Here is a 20,085-nt window from a genome sequence, read left to right as displayed (position 1 = left end):
TGATTCACTTCTTACACAGTTGAATTTAGTTGCCCTCTAGCATAATGTTGTATTACACCTAATGAAAGTTAGCCCAAGGACTGCCCCTGCATATTCTCTATCTTGGCAGAAACCAGTGCTCTATTTCCTGAAGAAAACTGAGACTACTTTTCACCACTTGCATATGATTGTGATCTAGAAGAAACTGAAAACCCAAAGATAACTAAAACAATCACTAAGCAGGAGGAGTGTTGCATAAAGATCACAAGAAGTCAAATCAAATGCTTTTTTGGACACAGAACATTGGAAGTCTTTAGCTGCAACCTTTGTTTTTAAAACTAATTTAATTTTGTAAATTTCTGCAAATTTTAATCAGCCTTTTCTTGATTTTTTTGTAATCTTCATTTTTTGTTTAACTCCTGCTACTAGACAGGCAACACATACAACCGGGGAGCAGATAGCTTACTCTTCTTTCTAGTCCTCGTCACATGCCTGCAGTTTCAGCCCCAACACCAAACACAGCTGTTTAGACTTTCTCTTAGTTTGTTTGCAGCTGCATTATCAGACTCCTAGCAAATTATAGGGCTCATTTTTGCATCTCTACACCATTCACCCATAAACCTCTCATTGATGTCACTGTTTTGTTTGATTCAGAAAATCAAAAATTCAGAAACATTTTAAATTTCAATTCTGTTCCCAACAGAAGCATACGTAAACATCATTTGCCACAACACACCCTTGTAGAAAAGGCAGCCAATAGGCTCCTGGGATGCATCAGGCAGAGCACAAGGGAGGTGATTCTTCCCCTCTTCTTAGCACTGATGAGACACAAGTGGGTGTTGGGTCTAGTGCTGGGCTCACCAGCGCAAGAGAGGCAGGGACATACTGCAGTGATAGGCCAAAAAGGTGATTAAGGGGCAAGAGCATCTGGCATATGAGGAGTGGCTGAAAGAACTGGAATTGTCTGACCTGCAGAAGAAAAGGCTCAAGAGGAATCTTATCAGTGTGTATTAAAAGTTACTGTGAGGCATGAAAAGTGACAGACTTTTTTTCAGTGGTCCCCAGTGATGGGACAAGAGGAAATAGACACAAGCTGAAACTCACGAAGTTCTGTTTAAAAATAAGAAAAAACATTTTCACTGTAAAGGTGATCAACTTGGAACAGGTAACCCAGAGAGGCTGGGGAGTCTCCGTCCTCAGAAATATTCAAAACCACCTGGGCAGAGCCCTGATCAACCTGCCCTAGCTGACCTTGCTTTGCGAAGGGGGTTTAACTAGAAGCTTTTCAGAGGCGCCTGCCAGCCTCTATGACTCTGTGATTCATTAGCAGTCACATCATTTCCAAATGTAAAAAAAAGAATTGCTTTCTAAAAAGAAAAAAACACCCAAAAACTAAAACAACAAACAAACACAAACAAAACAAATACTGCTTTTTTAGAGTATGTTTACACTAGAAGTTTGGCATACAGTATACACACTCTTAAGGAAAAAAAGCTTACTTGATAAACAGTAGGGAGCACTTCTATATAGGTGGGGAGATGCTGAACTCCTTCAAGCTGAAACCAAGCAGGGTTTTACACAGTGCAGTGCTAATAGGGACAGTTAGAAATAACGAACCACAACAACTTCAGCAACCAGCTCTTAAAAGCTGTAAGCAGTTTCTGGAACTCCAATCAGAAGTTTCTAGACTTTGAGGAGTATAAAAATATTTTAATATGCAAGTTTAAAAAAAAATAGTATACTTTACCTGATAGCCAAATGTGTTGTTTTGTGACCCATGCCTTGGGACTCCTGGATTTTCACATGCTGTGCGAGTAGGTTCTTTAAAAAAAAAAAAAAAATTGACAATAAAGACAAAATAAATTACAGTATTTTAATGATACATGTGTTACAAAATTGAGCTTGTTCAACAACATTCATTATGTTTATGAGAGAAACAAAAATAGTTTCTTGATTCTTAGTGGGCATAGAATAACACCAGGATAATAGCTGAAAACTCCTAGATTGACTCATCAGGAAAATGAATAATAAGCATTTCAAGAAATCTCAATAATGTAGTTGTAACCTTACCTATACATCGAGGGGAAGATCCACTCCACGTGCCATCTGCTTGGCAAATCCTGGTATTGGAGCCAACCAAAATAAAAGGAGGATTGCAGCTGAAAGAGACTTCTGACTGATAGATGAAGCTTTTGCCTTCTCTTTTCCCTTGAGCAGGTACTCCAGGGTCACCACAGAACTTTGCTATGAGAAAAGACATGGTAGAAATGGAAAGTGTCATTTATAAAAATACACAAAAAGTAACACTTACCTGAACTTGGTGATACAGTTACTCCAAATTTTATATTTATTTTATTAAACACAGGTGTCCTGGGTTCATCAGTAGTCATTTTTCTCAGTCTTAGTAGCTGGTGCAGTGCTGTGGTTTTGACTTTCAGCCTGGGAACAGCGCTGATAACACGAATGTTTTTCGTTGTTTGCTAAGTAATGTTTACTCTGACCAAGGACTCTCTGAGTCTCATGCTCTGCCGGGGAGGAGGGGAAGCTGGGAGGAAGCAGAGAAAAACTGACCAAAGAGGTATTCCATCCCACAGCGCGTCATGCCCGGTATATAAACTGGGGGCAGCTGCCCGGAAGGGTTAGATCACTGCTCAGTCTGGCTGGGTATCAGTCGGCGGGTGGTGAGAGGTTGTACTCTCATCCTTTGTTATTTCCCTTATTATTATTGGTGGTAGCAGCAGTGGTTTGTGTTATACCTTAGTTACTGGACTGTTCTTATCTCAACCCGTGGGAGTTACATTCTTTCAATTCTCCTCCCCATCCCACCAGGAGCTGGGGGAAAGAAAGGGGGGGAGGGGGGGCAGAGGGTGGGTGGGAAGGGATTGAGCTAATAGCTGCATAGTTTCTCAGTGACAGGCTGGTCTTAAACCACGACAACAGGTCAAATAAAGAAACATTTAATAGGAATTCAGAGGGAAACTAGGTAGCCAGTCTAGTCTGCTTCAGTTTGCAGGAGTTTTGCTAGCTGCTCAAAATGCCTACATAGTGGGCTTGGTCAGTAGCTTAAAGTTGGCACTCAGAGTTACACAACTTGTTTTATTAAGGTGCAAATATCCACAACTGACTTCTGCTCCAAGCCACATCAATATGCAAATCCTCCTATAGAGAGCAATCAGTGAATGTATCAAAACTTCATGTCAATTTCCCATCCTCTTCTGCTTTTTCTGCCACCTAACAACTGTTCAACATTTTTGTGTCATTAAATACTTGTCAGACAGATTTGAGGAATCGCAAATTTTTACTTCCTCATCCTTCAATGAAGCATACAATTTGCTATGTATGGAAGTAAACCACTTACATTTTGGTACAGCTAGCAAAAAAACTCTCAACATAATAAATTTCAGTGTCGATCTAGAAGTCAAACACTAATAAGCTGTTATTAGCCGGGATAAACTTGACTGATGAGAACATATTCTTAAATTGGTCTTTTTAACTTATACCTATCACCTAGAGATTTATTATGTCTAATAGCACAGCATAACTAAGGGAAGGCACTGCCGGCAAATATACTGTCTGTCTTCTGCAGCATAAGGTACTGATTATTGTCAGAAGCTGTATTTGAATAGATTGAGGAAACGCAATCAGCTATGGCAAACCCTGTGTCATCAGGCTATATTTTTCCCTGACACTCTATGAATTCTGATCAGAAAATGCTGTAATACACACCAAAAAAAACCAAAAAACACTAACCTGGATGTGTACAATGACATAATTCTAAAAAGACACACTGCACAGACAGTGGAATTTTCTGCTCCATTTTTCACTTCTACAAATTAAATTTAAATTACATATCTTAAACAATCACCTTCAAAATACATTTCTAATATCTCTTTGTCATTTATATCTTAAGCTTTCCAAAGGATCTGCTCACATGAAATGCTTCTGCCCTCTACTTCTGTAGACACTGACTGTACGGCAAATACATGCACACAAACTTTATTGAAAAAAAAAAGGCTTGATATTTAACATACAAAAAATGTATTCAATTTCATCATTTTAAATGGAATGTGACTGTATGCAGTATTATAGGCCAACTTATGAAAAGATCTATGAATTGGGGATAGTGTCCCACAGAGAACCTCATTGTGTGATTGACAGATCGTGACTGTAATTTATGTTTTCATTAAAAAATTCTGAGGGAGTCTTAATTTGAAAATACATTAAACACAGATTTTTAACACAGAGGCTTGAATTTATCTCTTGAGTAGCTCCTTTCAGCCACAAATTATCAATCACTCTCAGAAAAAACAAAAAAATTCTCAAATTGAAAAATGTTATTTTTGGTAAGATTATTACTTTTTTATAAAGCTAAATAAACTCCACCACATAATTGTCAGTCAACTTTACCTAATCATTGAAGAGCTACTGGATATCTGTATTCTGTAAAAGTAACCATGGAAACCAGGCACCATCATAAAACACGGCAGTTTTCCTCTGATATTGGAACAGGGGATTACAGAACAAACTAATGTTGCAGCAAACTGGAAACTCTGTGAGTGCTCCCACTGCCAGTGGAAGCATTTCCCAAAGGACTCTGAGATCCACTAACAGAAACATGGTCGTGGAGCTTTGACACTAAAGCTATGAAGCTAGCCTCTTTCTTCAAAGGCATTTAACTGAATAAGAGCAAATTATATCTCTAGATAGGAGTTTTCAGGCATAGGCCTATGTATATTTTTTGCTATTGCCAAGTTTATAAAAACAGCAGTCCTTTACTCAAAGTGCTATATGAATAATTAAGCAGACAAATTTACTAGATCATAGATGACAAATGCTCACCCAAAGACATGACCATATTCCATTCTGAATAGTTATTCCATGTTATAACTATACCATGCATATCTTCAGTTACAGGCTCTATGGAATCAAGCTGGGAACTAGATTTCTGATGTCAAGAAATGCTTAAAGATTGCTGATTGAGAATGACTTTCAACAGTTCCCTCTCATTTCTGCCAGATGGCAGCTAGTTTGAGCTCTTTGACAAACACCGGCTGCCAATAGATTTTTCTTGCAAGCCAATGGGTAACCATTGCACATTAACAATGTTCAGTTAATGTAATCTCTGCATGAAACAGACTTTAATTACCAGGCAACTGTTTTCTGTACTAACCATATCTTTTATAGAAATTAAAGGTGAAGACCCTTTTTCAGAACATATTGCAGTATTGAGTACTCCAAACTCAAAAATGACAAATAGCTTGTGGTATCCAAAAATCATGTAAGGACTCAATATTTGACTAAAACCCAAATTATTAAAATAATTTTTTCATGGTCTTTGATGTTCACAGTATAGTTGACCCTAGAAGAGCTCTATTTACAGAACTTGAACAACAAATGGTGATTTTTCTTTTTCTTCCAGAACCAGTGCCTTTCAACATGTTCCAGCTCTGGCACACACAGTTTCACAATCATGAGGCAACTGTTATTGGTGGTATGAGATGATTATCATCAGGAAAAAAAAAATCTAGATAGTGTGCATTCATAGTAGTAGGATATAGCCAATTTTAAAAGGAAGAATGAAAAAAAAATTAGTAAAAGAACGAACTGCATTTTGCAATGTTTAGCAAGCTACCTGGCAAGCTCAGCTACTTGGAAAGCTTGAATTAAACTTCAAAAACTGTACAGCCACAAATATAAAATGATCCTCTTCCAGTCTGATTCCTTGCTCAAGACCATTACAGAGTTTCAGCAGAATAGCTATTCTGCAAATAACAGAACCTCCTTCTTCAGTGCAATCAATCAAATGTCTCTCAGAAGCATCACAAGCACTTCTTTAAAATGATTTTTTAAATAATGAGTTGAATGACAGCAACCTAACAAAGAAAAAAAAAACCAACCAAAAAAGCCACATCTGCTATTACAATGACGTTTGTAGCAATATAAAAATCCATCAGGGTTGTAACTTTCAGGTTAGCAAAGTTTACAGCATAAAACATGTAACTTAATTTAGTGTAGGGGGAAATATAGACAATTGTCCAGGAATCACCCTGGAGCCTAGTCAACATCACCAGCAGAAGAAGCCCCTCTGTGACATCAGAGAAAGTTCAGGATGAGTAATGAGCAAAGAATAGAGATCATAATGAAATTACCCTTGTTCTATATGTAGCTGTGCCTGAAAACAAGACAGCATCTCTTGATCTTGTTTTGCCTTGGATCATCTGGCACACATTGCCTGTAATATTTCTTTTGTGTTTGTGTTTAAGGCTTCCTATATGCTCACAAAGGATTTACAGACATTCCTGTGTCTTCCACAATCTATAAATGATGTTGTCATTTTGGAAAATACAAAGCTTTAAAATTAACTTAGTCACTGCTGGGGGAGAAAAAGAAAAATTAAGAAAAAAGTTGAAAACTTTAAAGATGAAAAAAAGCGCTGTTGTTGAATAAACAAATAGAGGATTATAAAGTGAATACATACGCAAGCACTGAGGTACTTCACCACTCCATGTTCCATTCCCAACACAGGTCAAAACAGCAGGAAAAGAGAGTTCGTATCCTGGAGAGCATACATAACTAATGCTAAATCCCCAGTCCAAGTTTATTCCTTCCAACCTTCCATTAGAGATCTGTGGCGGAGTTGGGCAGGTAACAGCTGCAATAATATTCAAAATAATTAGGCCCAGCTGCTGTAAATATCCCCAGTGTACAGAATTACTAGAAGAACCATATGTGCTAATTTCACCTTTTTAGAGGACATTATAGTCAGGACATGCTATCTTCCACCCTGTATTTTTGCCTCATTTCCTGAAGTTAGTACTTCTGGTTTCCTCTGTTTAGGAGAGAGTGGCTGATTGATAGAGTATCTTAAAACTGGATGCTGCAACAAACTGAATAGGAAGACTACCTAAAAATCAGTATGGAGACTATGAAGTGTACAACATTTAAGAGAGGTCTGGTCTATTACAAAATTACTTTGTTTGTCCGTTTAGACCACATGGAGTACAATTATCTTTAGTTACCTTAGTAACAGTCAAATACTTTCTTCTTATTAAACCTATTAAACCAGCTTATGTTTCGATAGATATTAATGCCCAGGGATGAAATTTCAGGACACTTGATTTGAAAGCCTGCTTCTAAGTAGCATAATTTGGTCAGTATTTACTTAATGAAGAGCCCCTCACCAAAAAGCATCTAGCTTCTAGCTAGAGTGAGAAAATTTGAAGATTTGCAACCTCTTGAAATGAGAAGGCCAACAATAAGTATTTCAGTGTTGTCAACCATATACTGGGCTGCGTCAAAACAATCATGACCAGCAGTTCGAAGGAGGTGATCCTGCCCCTCTACTCTGCTCTTGTGAGGCCTCACTTGGAGTATTGTGTACAGTTCTGGTGTCCTCAACATAAGGAGGACATGGAGTTATTGGAGCAAGTCCAGAGGAGGGCCACGAGAATGATCAGGGGGCTGGAACACCTCCCGTATGAGGATAGGCTGAGAAAGTTGGGGCTGTTCAGCCTGGAGAAGAGAATCTGCATGGAGACTTCATAGCAGCCTTCCAGTATCTGAAGAGGACCTACAAGGATGCCAGAGTGGGACACTTCATTAGGGACTGTAGTGATAGGACAAGGGGTAATGGGTTTAAACTTAAACAGGAGAAGTTCAGGTTAGATTTAAGGAAGAAGTTCTTTTTTGTGAGGGTGGAGAGGCACTGGAACAGGTTGCCCAGAGAAGTTCTTGATGTGCCATCCATCTGTGGCACAGTTCAAGGCCGGGTTGGACAGAGCCTTTTGAGACATCGTCCAGGGTAAGGCGTCCCTGCCCATGGCAGGGGGGGTTGGAACTAGATGATCTTAAGGTCCTTTCCAACCCAAACCATTCTATGATTTTATGATTCTATAATTTCTCATTTCCAAGCTTCCCAGGAAAAAAATAGAAGCATCTACTCAGTTGTAGAAAAGAGGGCTGAAAAATACCACAGGACAGTAGAAACAACCGGACATGACTAGTGACAAAGATAAAAGTGTTGTTCAGTGTTTAATGGTGTACTAACAGAGAAGTGCTACCTGAAAAGTGCAGGAAAAGGAGTATAAAAGAAGTTAAATGAAAAAGAAAAGAGAAATAAAAAGAGGAAAAGAGGAAATTTAGGTCAAAATTACTAGAATAAACAAGAAAGAGAAAAGGAGAAAAAAGGGAAACTGCTAGCAAAAGAGAAAGAAAGGAAATGAAACTAGTATGATTTAATTTAGTGGAGACAGTGGGGGCAAATGAGAAAAGGTGGTGACTAAAAATAAAGCAGAGAACACAGGCCACAACAATGGAGGAAAATAAACACTGCACTTATAACCTTTAAACTTATGTTTAGACATCTGTCACCTTGCAGTCTCAGAATAAGTCAGAGGCGCTAGATTGGGAGTACTGCATATCTGAATATGACCTGCAGAAGGTTCATTGTGTGCCATTTCTCCATTCTTATACTCCTCATTAAGAGAATCTTAACTAATTACACCATAAAGATTCTCTGGAATATCATGCATGGCTGCTTGAGAATGATGGATGTAGTAATATTACCAAATAATCCTCTGCCAACCAGTAAACCAGATCTAATTCTTAAGGCCCTTTTTATTTATACTTTCTGTTTCTCTTGCTCTGGTTCATAGTCAAAAACCAAACCACCAACCAACCAACCAGAACCCAGAAATGGACATGATAGCTTTTGCCATACTTTCATGGTGTTTTAATAAAAGCAAGTCAAAACAAGTACTCCAAGCAGCACAAATCTGTGGGCATTCTCCAAGAGCTTCATGACTAGTCCTTTAAAAAGATCTGTATTTTTTAACCTTCAAGCTGAATCATATAGGAAGAAATACAGGTCTATAATTAGGAAATTAGACAGAAGTAGCATGAAAGTAGGTTAATATCAGAATTTTGAGGTGAAAAAGGCAAAACAATACCCAGAAACAAGGCAGAATGTCTCTCTAAGTATCTTGGTCAGAGATTTAACCATAAATATGTATATCAGTTTAAGACCTAAAAGTATATTAAAAATGCAAGTCTGCAAAAAAGACAATGCTTGAATAGTTCAATATTTAGTTGCAGATGAAAATGCATCCTTTTCCAACTAGGCAAAGCCAGAGAATGATTTGTAACTTCTATTTCAGTGGCATGGCGAAAATTATGTATCCATTTTCTGCCTAGTTCATTTTCCAGTTATCTTAACTAAATGGTACCAGAAGAGCCTAACACTTCCTCTTGACATTAAGAACTAGTAGTTATACATTTCAAATGCACTACTGCATATTATATTTTACCTTTAACTACGCAGTCAAATAAATGGGGTTTATTAACTTACCTAGTGCACTCCCACAGGCCTGTGTGAAGTACAGCAAGATTCTGAGAACACTAGAGATTCTTTATATGATTATTATTTAGTATTTATACAAGCCATACATATGTATGACCTAAAATCAGAAAGACTCAAAACTCAAAGCCAAAATTGACCTTCCTTTGTATGGCTCCATTTGAATCAAATCAAAGTTAGATTTTCTGCTGCCGGTTAGATGCCTTGTAGTCCTCTAGGATTTGAGGCTGTGAGACTGTCATAAATACTTGTTCTATCTTATGATCTTCTAGCTATTTGCTTACAACAGTCTTGCAGACAGACAGACTCTAGAGCAATAGGACCAGTATGGTCATTCTTCTGTTCTTAAAATCAGTTTTGTAATTGAAGCTGAGGCTCACTCAGAGCACAATACAAATAGAAAAAAAAAAATTAATTAAGAGGATGGCGAAGTCTGACATTGTCAAGAATGTGTTGGGAAAATAACTTAAAAAATTATATTGTCAGAGGTGAATTAGAATTCAACTGGACTTGGTAAGATATTAGGAGAACTTTAGTCAGCAAGGAGAGTAACTGCAAACAGGGTGGAGATTTGAAATTTACTTTGTTTTGATGAATAAATTCAAGATTGGAAAATGAGAACTGCTGAGCAGGTATGTATCTGTGCTTTGTTAAAACAACACAGAAGGAAGATGGACGAAAACAAAGGAAGTACAAACTTAGCCAACAAATTTTTAAAAGAAGAGAAATCAGACATACTTAGTGTGAACCCCGGAAGAAAATGCCAAAACGGTAATGCTGTGGTATCAGGAAGAGTGAGAAAAATTACTCTAGAGAGAAGCTTTAGGATTTATCCAGCAAGTTTCTCAGTGAAAACTGTTCCAATGATACAGATAATGTGGTCTTTCCGTAACATTCAGATTTGTCACTGTTTAAATTTCAACGGAGGGCAAAAATTTCCAATAAAACAGAAAAATGAGGAATGCAGTCTTTTTCTAAAGCCAGGGACATATGCAAGGTCATTTTTGGTATGACATGCTAACATTAACAAGCAAAAAAAAAAGCTAAATCATCATTTCATATTGTCTAATTCAGCTTAGTAGCAGGGTAATAAAATGCTTTATAAAGCTACAAAGAACTGTTCAACATACTATGCTGGCATGAAAAACTAAAAGGGAAAAGAAGCAAAGGATGCAGTCACCATTCCTGCAGCCAAAAATATAAATTTGGTGTGTTCGTACTAACAGTAACTTTTGACTTCTTTTGAAATATTTTTGCTGCCTCATTACAATAAACAGTGGATGTAAATGTCACATAAGAAATAGTTGATAAGAAAAATAAATGTTGTACCTTTACATGTTGGGATTACTCCACTCCATGTGCCATTGCTAGTACAAGTGCGAATTAAAGAGCTATTTGATTCCATCGTATAACCAGGTTGGCACATATAAGTAACATTTTGTCCAACAACATAATCATCACCATATCTTATGCCATTGGCTGGGACTCCTGGATCTCCACAACTGATAACTGCAAGTAAATAGTTGAAGAACAGATTTTAGAACCTAAATGTGATTTATTTATATGAGAGAGTAAAAACATAGGGCAAAACTAGAAATTTACTGGAGAAAAAAGGAGAAGGTAGAATTATCATAAATCTCACTCCATCAAGAGCAGATAAACATGTCATCTGAATTAGCTGCCAAACACAACATGTGGAGCTGTGTAACAGTTACATTTGGAGAATATCAACGCATATATTCAACGGCAGAAACAATGGACTGTACAATTTGGATCAGTAAAATTTCAAAATTATAAAATAAAAAAAAAAAAGGCATGAAATAATCCATATGTCATTACCACTCTTTGATACCCTCAAATTTTCCTATCAGTTCACAGTTTCATTATGAAAGAAAACGATATCTACTATTTAATTTACTTTTCCTTGGGTACATCCTGAAAGGAAATGGAGTCTGGAGAATTTCAGTTATACATCTGCAAAACTCTCCTACTTTATAAATGCTTACATGGTCACTATGCACATAAACAGATGAGAATGTTCAGGCAACCCCAGACATGGGCCATGGTTTATGCCAAAATGGATCTACACTACTTTAATGAGGGGGAGTGGTTGTAAAGCTTCTTGTGACTTTTAGTGTCAGGAGATAATCTCCTAATGAGACTGTATATTCATAAAGAGTTAATAAAGAGTTGTATCATTATAATCTGAGAATAGGTAAGTAAGTTCCTCTCAGATCTGGTCAACTGGGTCTATCAATTTCTAGAACAGTTTTCAAAGGAAGGTATCTTGAAAACCCCAGTGGCAATGATAAAAAGCCATTGTTCTCAGAAAATAAAACATAAACAAGGAAAAAGCCTCGCACCTGGAAAACACAGCACCCATGTGTTTTACAGTTTATCTTATAGCAAACTTGGGAATCCCCCTTTTTCATTGTTATTAATTCTGGAAAATTGTAGCAGGCAGTTTCCAGGGTAGAAAGCACATCCTGGCCACTTCTAACTCAAAGCCAAAGCATGACTGATGGGAATAACACCCTCTTTGTATTGTGGTTTCCAAAATGAGAAAACCCATGGCTTCATGTCTGTATTGTATTCTGACAAGATTCCTTGATCTAAATAATTGGGTAATTTAGAATCCAAGGTATATAGTATTCCTGCTCTACAATTCATCGCAGTCTGAATGAGCAAATAATAATTAAACTGCATGTATCAAATTAAAGTCCAACATAATCATTGTCTATGGATACAGAAGAGACTATAATACATACTACAGGGTTATATGGGTTAGCCTAAAGGTAGCTAGTGCAGTAGTAAAGAAAACTGGAGTTCAGCGTTTTTTATTTTGCCTAGTAACACAATTTATTAGAAAAAAAAAACAAAACCAACTTCAAAAGTCATAGCTTTTTTGTTTGTATTTTTTAGAAAAATATAGACTTGTAAAACCTATTTTTCTTAGAAACACAAATTCAAATACTTCACATGTTCTACCTTTCTTTATTTGGCGTATTCCATTTACTATCCTTAATGTTGCAAACTCAACTGAGATAACCCTTGATATTTTAGCAGGTATACCATTATTTTGACTGGATTACAACATAAAGCTCAGGTCTTTACCCTTTTTTCTCTAGTCCTTGTTTCATCTCTTTAGATTTTTCTGTATAAAGAATATTTCAAATCATTGCCTTCCAAATTTAAAAACATGCAAATACCTCGGCTTTAAGCAGATCTCTAGATTGTTCTACCTTCTCAAAATTCCTACCTTCTTATCATTAATTTTCCAAGTTATATTACAAAGAAAGCAAAAAAAAAAACCCAAAATAAAACAAAACCAAAAAAAAAACAAGAAAAAAACCCACCCAAAACCCAGACCTGATTTTTCTTTTTCTTATATTTTTGACCTTTTGTATTCACTAATCTTTATCTTACTATTGGAAAAAGAGTTGCATGAAGAAAAAGACTGAGATGTGGGAAAAGAGTCATTCTTCATATTACTGTGCTGTAACATTAGAACTGTTCACAGAGATGGGTTAGCAGTAATATGTGAAAAGATCTGCTTGTTCTTGTGTCTTATGCTGCAATGTTTGACTTTAAAACAAGCAAAAGAATATGCAAGGAGGTGACCTAGATTTTTACTGAGACATTGTGTTTTGTCATAAACATAGGAATGAAGCTTTAACTGAATCAACATGTAGTAGCTACTTAGATGGCTCAGTGGCACCTCACAGATGCAGACAGTCAAAGGAATTACAGAATGGTGAGGTTGGAAGGGACCTCTGGATGTCATCTCATCCAATCCGCTGCCAAGCAGTCCATCCAATGACCCAAAGTTGGAACACCTCCATTTAAGTCAGTGTAGTAGGCAAAAAGCAGTTTAAATTGTTGTAGCAATGCTGAGCAGAAAACCGCTGTACACTGAGGAGCCAGTGATACGCAGTACAGTTAGCTTGAGGAGCCTGAGACTTGTACCGCATTTTGCTGTGCATGCAGCATGGCTTTCAGACCTGTGCTGCACAGATCCTTTGGCCCAGGCAAAACCTCAGCAAGCACATTGCAACAAAGGAGCTTCTGGGAGCTCCCGCTCAGTACCAGTGACTACAGCAGCTGCATGCATATCCTTGCTTTTTATCTAGCAGCACAGAAACAAGTTCTCATGAGAGCATTGCTTTTCTTTGACTGCAGAAATTATTTGCTTCATTGTAAGAAAATCTTTTCATAGCTTGAATATAATAGCTTGATACCATTTTTATGGTATCATTACAGTTATGAGAATTAAAGTAGGTAGATCATGTAACCATACAACTCCCTTATTATACTGTCTTTAAAAAAACATGTTATTCATCTTTTTAAGTATTTCATGTACACAAAATTATGTATGAAGTAGTACAAGAAAAAGCTGAAGACAATTTATTTGCATCAAACTTTGATATTTTACTTTATTGTCCTTCAGAGGAAAGAAAAACAAAGACTGTTCATTAGAGATGTGTCTTACTTGTGCAGTTTGGCAAGGATCCAGACCATGTTCCATTGGCAGTGCATTGTCTTACAGATGATCCGGAGAGTATGTATCCTTCCATGCATGAATAAATTACTGAATTAGAGAATGTAGTTCCATCAATACGAAATACTTTTCCATTAGCGGTTGTTCCTGGATTACCACACTGCACAGCTATAACACAAAATGTTAAATATGTTTAAAATGTAGTAAAGATGATTTTTGACAGTCCTGCTGCCAGCAGTGTTATGTGGTAGAAATACGTGCTGCTGTTCTGAAAAATGTAAGTTTTGACCACCTACTGACAGGACATGTTGTACAGTACATATCTGTTTGCATTAATTACTAGTTTTTACCTTTTTGCATGTAGGGAAGCACAGCCTCCAAATTTAAGTTTAAATTAGGCAATAGAGGAAAAATAGCTTACCTCTGAAAACAGACTCCCAATTACAAAAAAGACAGATGTACAGTTGTAGATTCAATTTGAATCTATAGTATGTATGCATTTATAGCATCACCTCGGCTTTAAGCAGATCTCTAATTCAAAGCACAGAATAGAGCCAAAGTATTATTTCATAGGAAAGTATAAGCCTGATGTTTCCCAGTTCTTTGAAGATTAACTTTGTAATTGGAATGTGCCTTTCGTATGTGATTACATATATCTACATACATACATCTAATTGATATGTCCTAAACTATAATATATGTACATGTGCATCACACACACACACACATATATATACCTATACACCTATATATCATCTGTGAACCAGATCCATAATTTCAAGATTTTTTTTTGAGGTAAAAATAACACCAAAACTATCTTAAAATGTAAAAGGGGTACTTCATTTCTGTAATAGATAAGATCAAAGAAGAACAGTGGAAAGTTCAGCTGGGTTAAGCATATCCTTTTAGATATCAGCATACAAACACATATATGTATTTATGTTAGGTCAGGCTGGTAATCATTCAGCAGAAAGGGTATCAGAAAACCAGCTTGTTGCATAAGATTTTAAAATTAGATTATTTAAAACATATAATGCCATCAACAGTAATAAAGTGGCAAGTAAGAGTACAGGTTCTGAAATGACATTCTGCTTTTCAGGAAGCTTTTCTTTCAAAAGGAGTCTCTTTGGAATTATTTCTTATTTTTGAATTAAGATAATTAAGGTAATAAATTATTGTCCATAACTATTCCATTACAACTTTCTTTAATGATAATACATCTGGCTTGAAATTTCTAGAATTATTTTTTCCCAAATAAACTTGTTTCAGCATTTCATTTTTTTATTGAAAAAGCCAACTGTTTATCACACAGATGAATCTAATGAAATCCTAACACTGACATTTTCCTAAAACACAGTTCTTTTCTCTGAAATCCAAATGTATGCACAAATTGAGTTCTAGAGGCCTTACCTATTTCCTTTTCTGTTTTTTCTCTTTTTTGCACTGGGTAACACAAATAGTCGATGCTGACACAAAATTAAGAAGAAATAAGCAGTCCTGTACATTTTTTTTTTCTCAAAACTTTGAAAACGTGCAGTTTTCCCATGGGTGCTGGGAGCTGATTTCAAATTAGTCACCTGACACCAAGCTATTGCTTTGGTGTAGTAACTTACGAGAAAAAATTGTCAGTTCAAAATCAACTGTATACCAAAAATGACAATATAAAATTGGTCTTTTGATTACCATTTTTAACAAGACAGTTTAAAAATACAGTGGATCCTCTGTGATTTACCTTTGCACTCTGGTTGTCTTCCTGTCCAACTTCCATTTGCCAGACATGTCCTTTCTTCTGAGCCATGGAGGATATAGCCAATATCACAGCTGAAATGTACTGTGCTTTTAATTTTAAAATTGTTTTCTTCTCTAGACCCATGACCTGGGATACCTGGATCACCGCAAGAACCAGCTGTGTCACCTAGAAGTTAGAGTGCAAAGATCAGAATAAATATAAAATATTATTATGACACTGCATTTAAAATAATGTTTCTATACATTTATAAATAACTTTGTATTTATGGAAAAAAGACACCCATATATCTCAGTAGGTGTGAGTTCCTGTAATTAGAAAATTACTGGATTCTCAAATAATTTCTTTGTACTTCTTTTATGTAAGTACAGAACAGAAATTATAATTATCTCAAGATTCCACTTAGACCATGCTAAACTTTTGGTAATAGAATCATCAAACAAGAAAAGGGAAACAAAAAACTAGCCAAACAAAATACCCTTGACAATTTTTCATTTGAAATAAAGAATTCTGAGCAAAACCACAGTCCTGATCATAAAGATAATTTTCTTGTTTATCTATACAGAATGTTCATATAATACTTCCTATTTTTATTGTATCATTAGAGTTGTAACAGTTTTATCAGTGAATGAATGCTGTAGTCAACAATTTTATGTACATTTGACATGAAGAACTTCTCTGATTTATAGAGATGTTGAAAGTTCACTTCAAAGACTGCCTGACAGCTAAATCTCCCTCATCTAGAAATGTTTAAGCAAATTCTAAGAGAATGTTTTCTACTATCTGTTTTATATCAATGTCAAAATAATCAACATAGTCATAATATTAATAATAATATCTAAGATTATACATCTAAATCATTTATTGTGGGAGTTTTTAGGAAGCCCTAGGTAGCAACTGTATTTGCACAGCAGGTCAGTTGTTCAAATTTTTTAGTGTATACATAGGATCTGCTGTTTCATATTTTTAAAGGTCTTTAAACTAGACTTCTATCTAATAAGAGATTAAGGTATATTGTATTACTGAGTATAGAACACAGAAGAGTTGAATTCTAGAATCCTCGGAGCTGCTCTGTTTGGGTTTTCACCCACAGCATAGAGTTTTCTGTGAAACTTGCAAATAAACTGAACAGTCTTCTACACAAAATATGTTTCAAACATAATATTTTTCAGAACATATCTGCATTATTTTGTAGTTACACTAATGTAAGTAAAGAAGAAATATTTTAGGAATCAGCTAGAAGGCTTCAATTCAGCTACTGAAGAATATCATATTACATATATATTCACATTCATGACAATTATTAAGATTTATACAAATTATGCAAGGAATGTCATATTTTTCTGGTATTAATTTAACCTTAAATAGCAGTAACAAGGGAAGTTCTTACACAGAAATAGATAAAGTGGACTGCTCCAAGTACCAGAAGACTAAAAGCTACAAACTCTGTATCATAGGGCTCCATGGGAAGTTGTAGCGAAAAACAGAGCTTCCCTTGTTTTGCTTGACACTGTATATCTGTAAACTAGACTGCTGGAGTGACTGGATGAACACATCTCTTTACTAACAAAAGCATGTACAGAACAGCTTTCTTTGCTTTGAGAACTACAGTGTCTGAGAAAATACTTGTTTTAGTCAAATGCACTTTTGTCACTTAAGAAGGTAGTTCATGTGGCTGCCTGCAGTTTTGTAGGTCATGATTAGTACTTTTTATTTCCTTTCATATAGGCCATGCTTTATTCTTTCCCCACACAGTCATTGAAAACCAGCATAACTCTAAGCACCTCACAGGAGCTGATCTGCACCATTCCTTATAGGCTTACGGAAAGGAAAATGCAGTTATGGAGCCTCAGTCTGAAGGTGTATCTGGAGAGTCAAAGAAAAGGCAGAACTTTGCTTGGAAATGCAGAAAGAAAAAAGGACAAACCTGGCAGATCATACTTATTCAACCCCTTGCTGAATCAGCTGACAAAGTAGGCTAATTGTGAACCACTCACTAATTTAGGAGACAATTTTATGATTGCTTAAGCTAAACAAACTTCAACCAACACTTTTCACTTGAGAATAAGCAAGCTAATGTAAATACATGCCTATTATACTCAACTTTTAGAGCATTTATGTGCATTAAGCTACATGGTCCTATGTATTTTAGCACTTTCAGAAAAAAAAATTAAGTAAATATAAGAGCTAGCTGACTGGTTCAAAATCACAGACTCAAAAGTGTAGGCTCTTCTCTGTTTATGCACTTCATTATGTGAAATGCATCAATAAAGCAGCCTCCCAGGCCTGTTTAAAAAGAAGCTGTAAATAGTTACAAATTAATGCAAGTAAAAGATTTTTATAAGCTTGCAAAATACTTCATGTCCAAGCTACTCGGGTGACTTAATATCCCTCTAGTTTGCAAATAGTCTGCTACATATCTTTACAATAATTTTAAAATGTCCCAGATCAAGATATTTTTCTTTATTTGGGGAATCTGTATCTTACATTTTCCAATATGATTTATTTAGACTATGAAGGTTTTGGAGCCAGGCCTATTCATTATGCTATACTTGTAAAAACTCTACAATAACAGCTCATTTTTCAGCAAGTAATTTGGCATTATGCTTAAAATAATTTTCAGATTAAAAAAATGAAAATAGCTTTTTTACTATACCAACTATAAATTACATATTCCTCTTGCAAATGAAATCATGTGTTCCTTCGTAATGCCTAATTATTACTGTGAATTATTATTCTTGTAATCATAGGGAGGTCAACCACCAGCTCTTTTGATTGAAGGTTACAGACATAATTTTTCTAAATGACTAATCACATCAGGAAGTTACAGAGATATACTCAATGATATCATAACGGAACAATTTCTTATTACCTCATGCAGAGATTCAACTACGAGATTTTCAGACTCAGTTATGAGTTATATAGAATTATATAGAATTATTTTTAATTTATTTTCAGTAAGCTCCTTTGATGTTTTCATATACATTTTTCAGGGCTCCTATTTCTATTCTTGATATTTTTGTCTATTTTTTTTTAATTCACAAATCAGATTTTTTTCATTACAAAAACTCTAAACAGCCTTAGATTTTATCTAAAGAGGATTTTTTCCCCTAAACAAATATCTATTCACACTAGCTATTAAAAAAAAAAAAAAAAAAATCTATTTGAATTTGCAATTGACATAAATATCTCATAATTTATTAAGTAATATTTAATATTAAATTTGATTTCTGGTGCATAGCTCTAAATATCACAGGTTATAAGTTCCTACTCTTTGTTCCCATTGTGGTATAATTTCCTCTGATTTTATTGATGGAATGTTAAGAAATTAAAATAGGTGTTCACATTTTCTATTTTCAGTCACATTTTAGGTTGTAAAAGAAAATTGTTGAAAGAAGAGAGATTCACAGAGCAAGATAACATTTATATTTTCCTTGCCTGCAACCACTTCCTAGAAATTTGCAGTGGAAGCTTCAGATACTGAAAACATCTTCCAACCGTTTGGAAAAAAAAAAAAAAAGCATATTCTGAAACTGTAGCTGACATAATTAGTTTATACCTGGATACACTAAAGAGATCAAGGCAGGAGTTAAATAAAGTTTTGGAACATGTGAGTATATGAGACCCCACCTGGAGTACTGTGTCCGTTTCTGGGGTCCACAGTTCAAGAAGGAAATAGACCTGTTAGAGCAGGTTCAGAGCAAGATCACAAAAAAATTAGCATGGGGCTGGGACACTTCTCCATGATAAAAGGCTGAGAAAGTTTTGGCTGTTTCATCTGAAGAAAGGAAAGGTCCAGGGAGACCTTACAGCATCCTTTCAAGATATATAAAAATATAAGGAAGATGGTGACATTTTATCAAGGCCTTTAGTGACAGGACAAGGGGTTGCTGAGAGAAGTTGTGGATGCCCCACCCCTCGAAGTGTTCAAGGCCAGGTTGGATGGGGCTTTGAGCAACCTGGTCTAGTGGAAGGTGTCCCTATTCGTTGCTAGGGGATTGGACTAGATGACCTTTTGAGGTTCCTTCCAGCCCAAACTATTCTATGATCTAGTGGAAGATGTCTGGGGGCTTGAACTACATGATTTTTAAAGAACTCTTCTGACCCAAACTATTTTATGGTTTCATGATTTACTAATGCTGTAAAGAATCTTGGATTTCTAGTGTGAAGCTAGTAGAGCAGTATTGTCAGGTTTGCATTATCGGTTATTTTTCATCTCTTGATTTGGCATCGCTGTAACCCAAGAAAAATATGTGACACTTTTCTTCTTATCTATCTTCTGCCTTGACGGATATCTAAATACACTGAATTACATAGGTCTGAGTAAGGTCCAAAACCCCACTGATTTCTTAAAACTATATAATGGAAGCATGAGTATGACAAGAAAGAACCTCCCCCAGTATTTACTGAGAATTGAAACTGTTAATATGATTAAACCGTGCTACAATCTGTGTTTACATACTCAAATAAATGGAATTTACTGAAATCCCAAATTGGATTTTTCTC

The 20,085-nt window shown here is 35.8% G+C and overlaps 1 protein-coding gene across 3 annotated transcripts in view; it reads right to left on the bottom strand.

Moving 5' to 3' along the window:
- CSMD3 (CUB and Sushi multiple domains 3) overlaps window positions 1-20,085 on the bottom strand; it is a 601,317-nt gene that overhangs the window by 27,696 nt on the left and 553,536 nt on the right. For all 3 annotated transcript variants that reach the window (XM_061447844.1, XM_061447845.1, XM_061447846.1), the window contains 6 exons: window positions 15,565-15,747; window positions 13,824-14,000; window positions 10,664-10,843; window positions 6,458-6,631; window positions 2,050-2,223; window positions 1,727-1,800 (listed from right to left, as the gene is read on the bottom strand). In XM_061447844.1, the coding sequence (XP_061303828.1) occupies window positions 1,727-1,800; window positions 2,050-2,223; window positions 6,458-6,631; window positions 10,664-10,843; window positions 13,824-14,000; window positions 15,565-15,747 (962 nt within the window). The remainder of the gene's footprint in view (window positions 1-1,726; window positions 1,801-2,049; window positions 2,224-6,457; window positions 6,632-10,663; window positions 10,844-13,823; window positions 14,001-15,564; window positions 15,748-20,085) is intronic.

The sequence above is a fragment of the Pezoporus flaviventris genome, unplaced genomic scaffold (genome assembly GCF_033815535.1).
Source record: "Pezoporus flaviventris isolate CSIRO_AGI_PZ_B2104156 unplaced genomic scaffold, CSIRO_AGI_Pfla_v1 ptg000007l, whole genome shotgun sequence".
Classification (NCBI taxonomy): Eukaryota; Metazoa; Chordata; class Aves; order Psittaciformes; family Psittacidae; genus Pezoporus; species Pezoporus flaviventris.
This window is presented reverse-complemented; position numbering and strand designations above follow the sequence as displayed.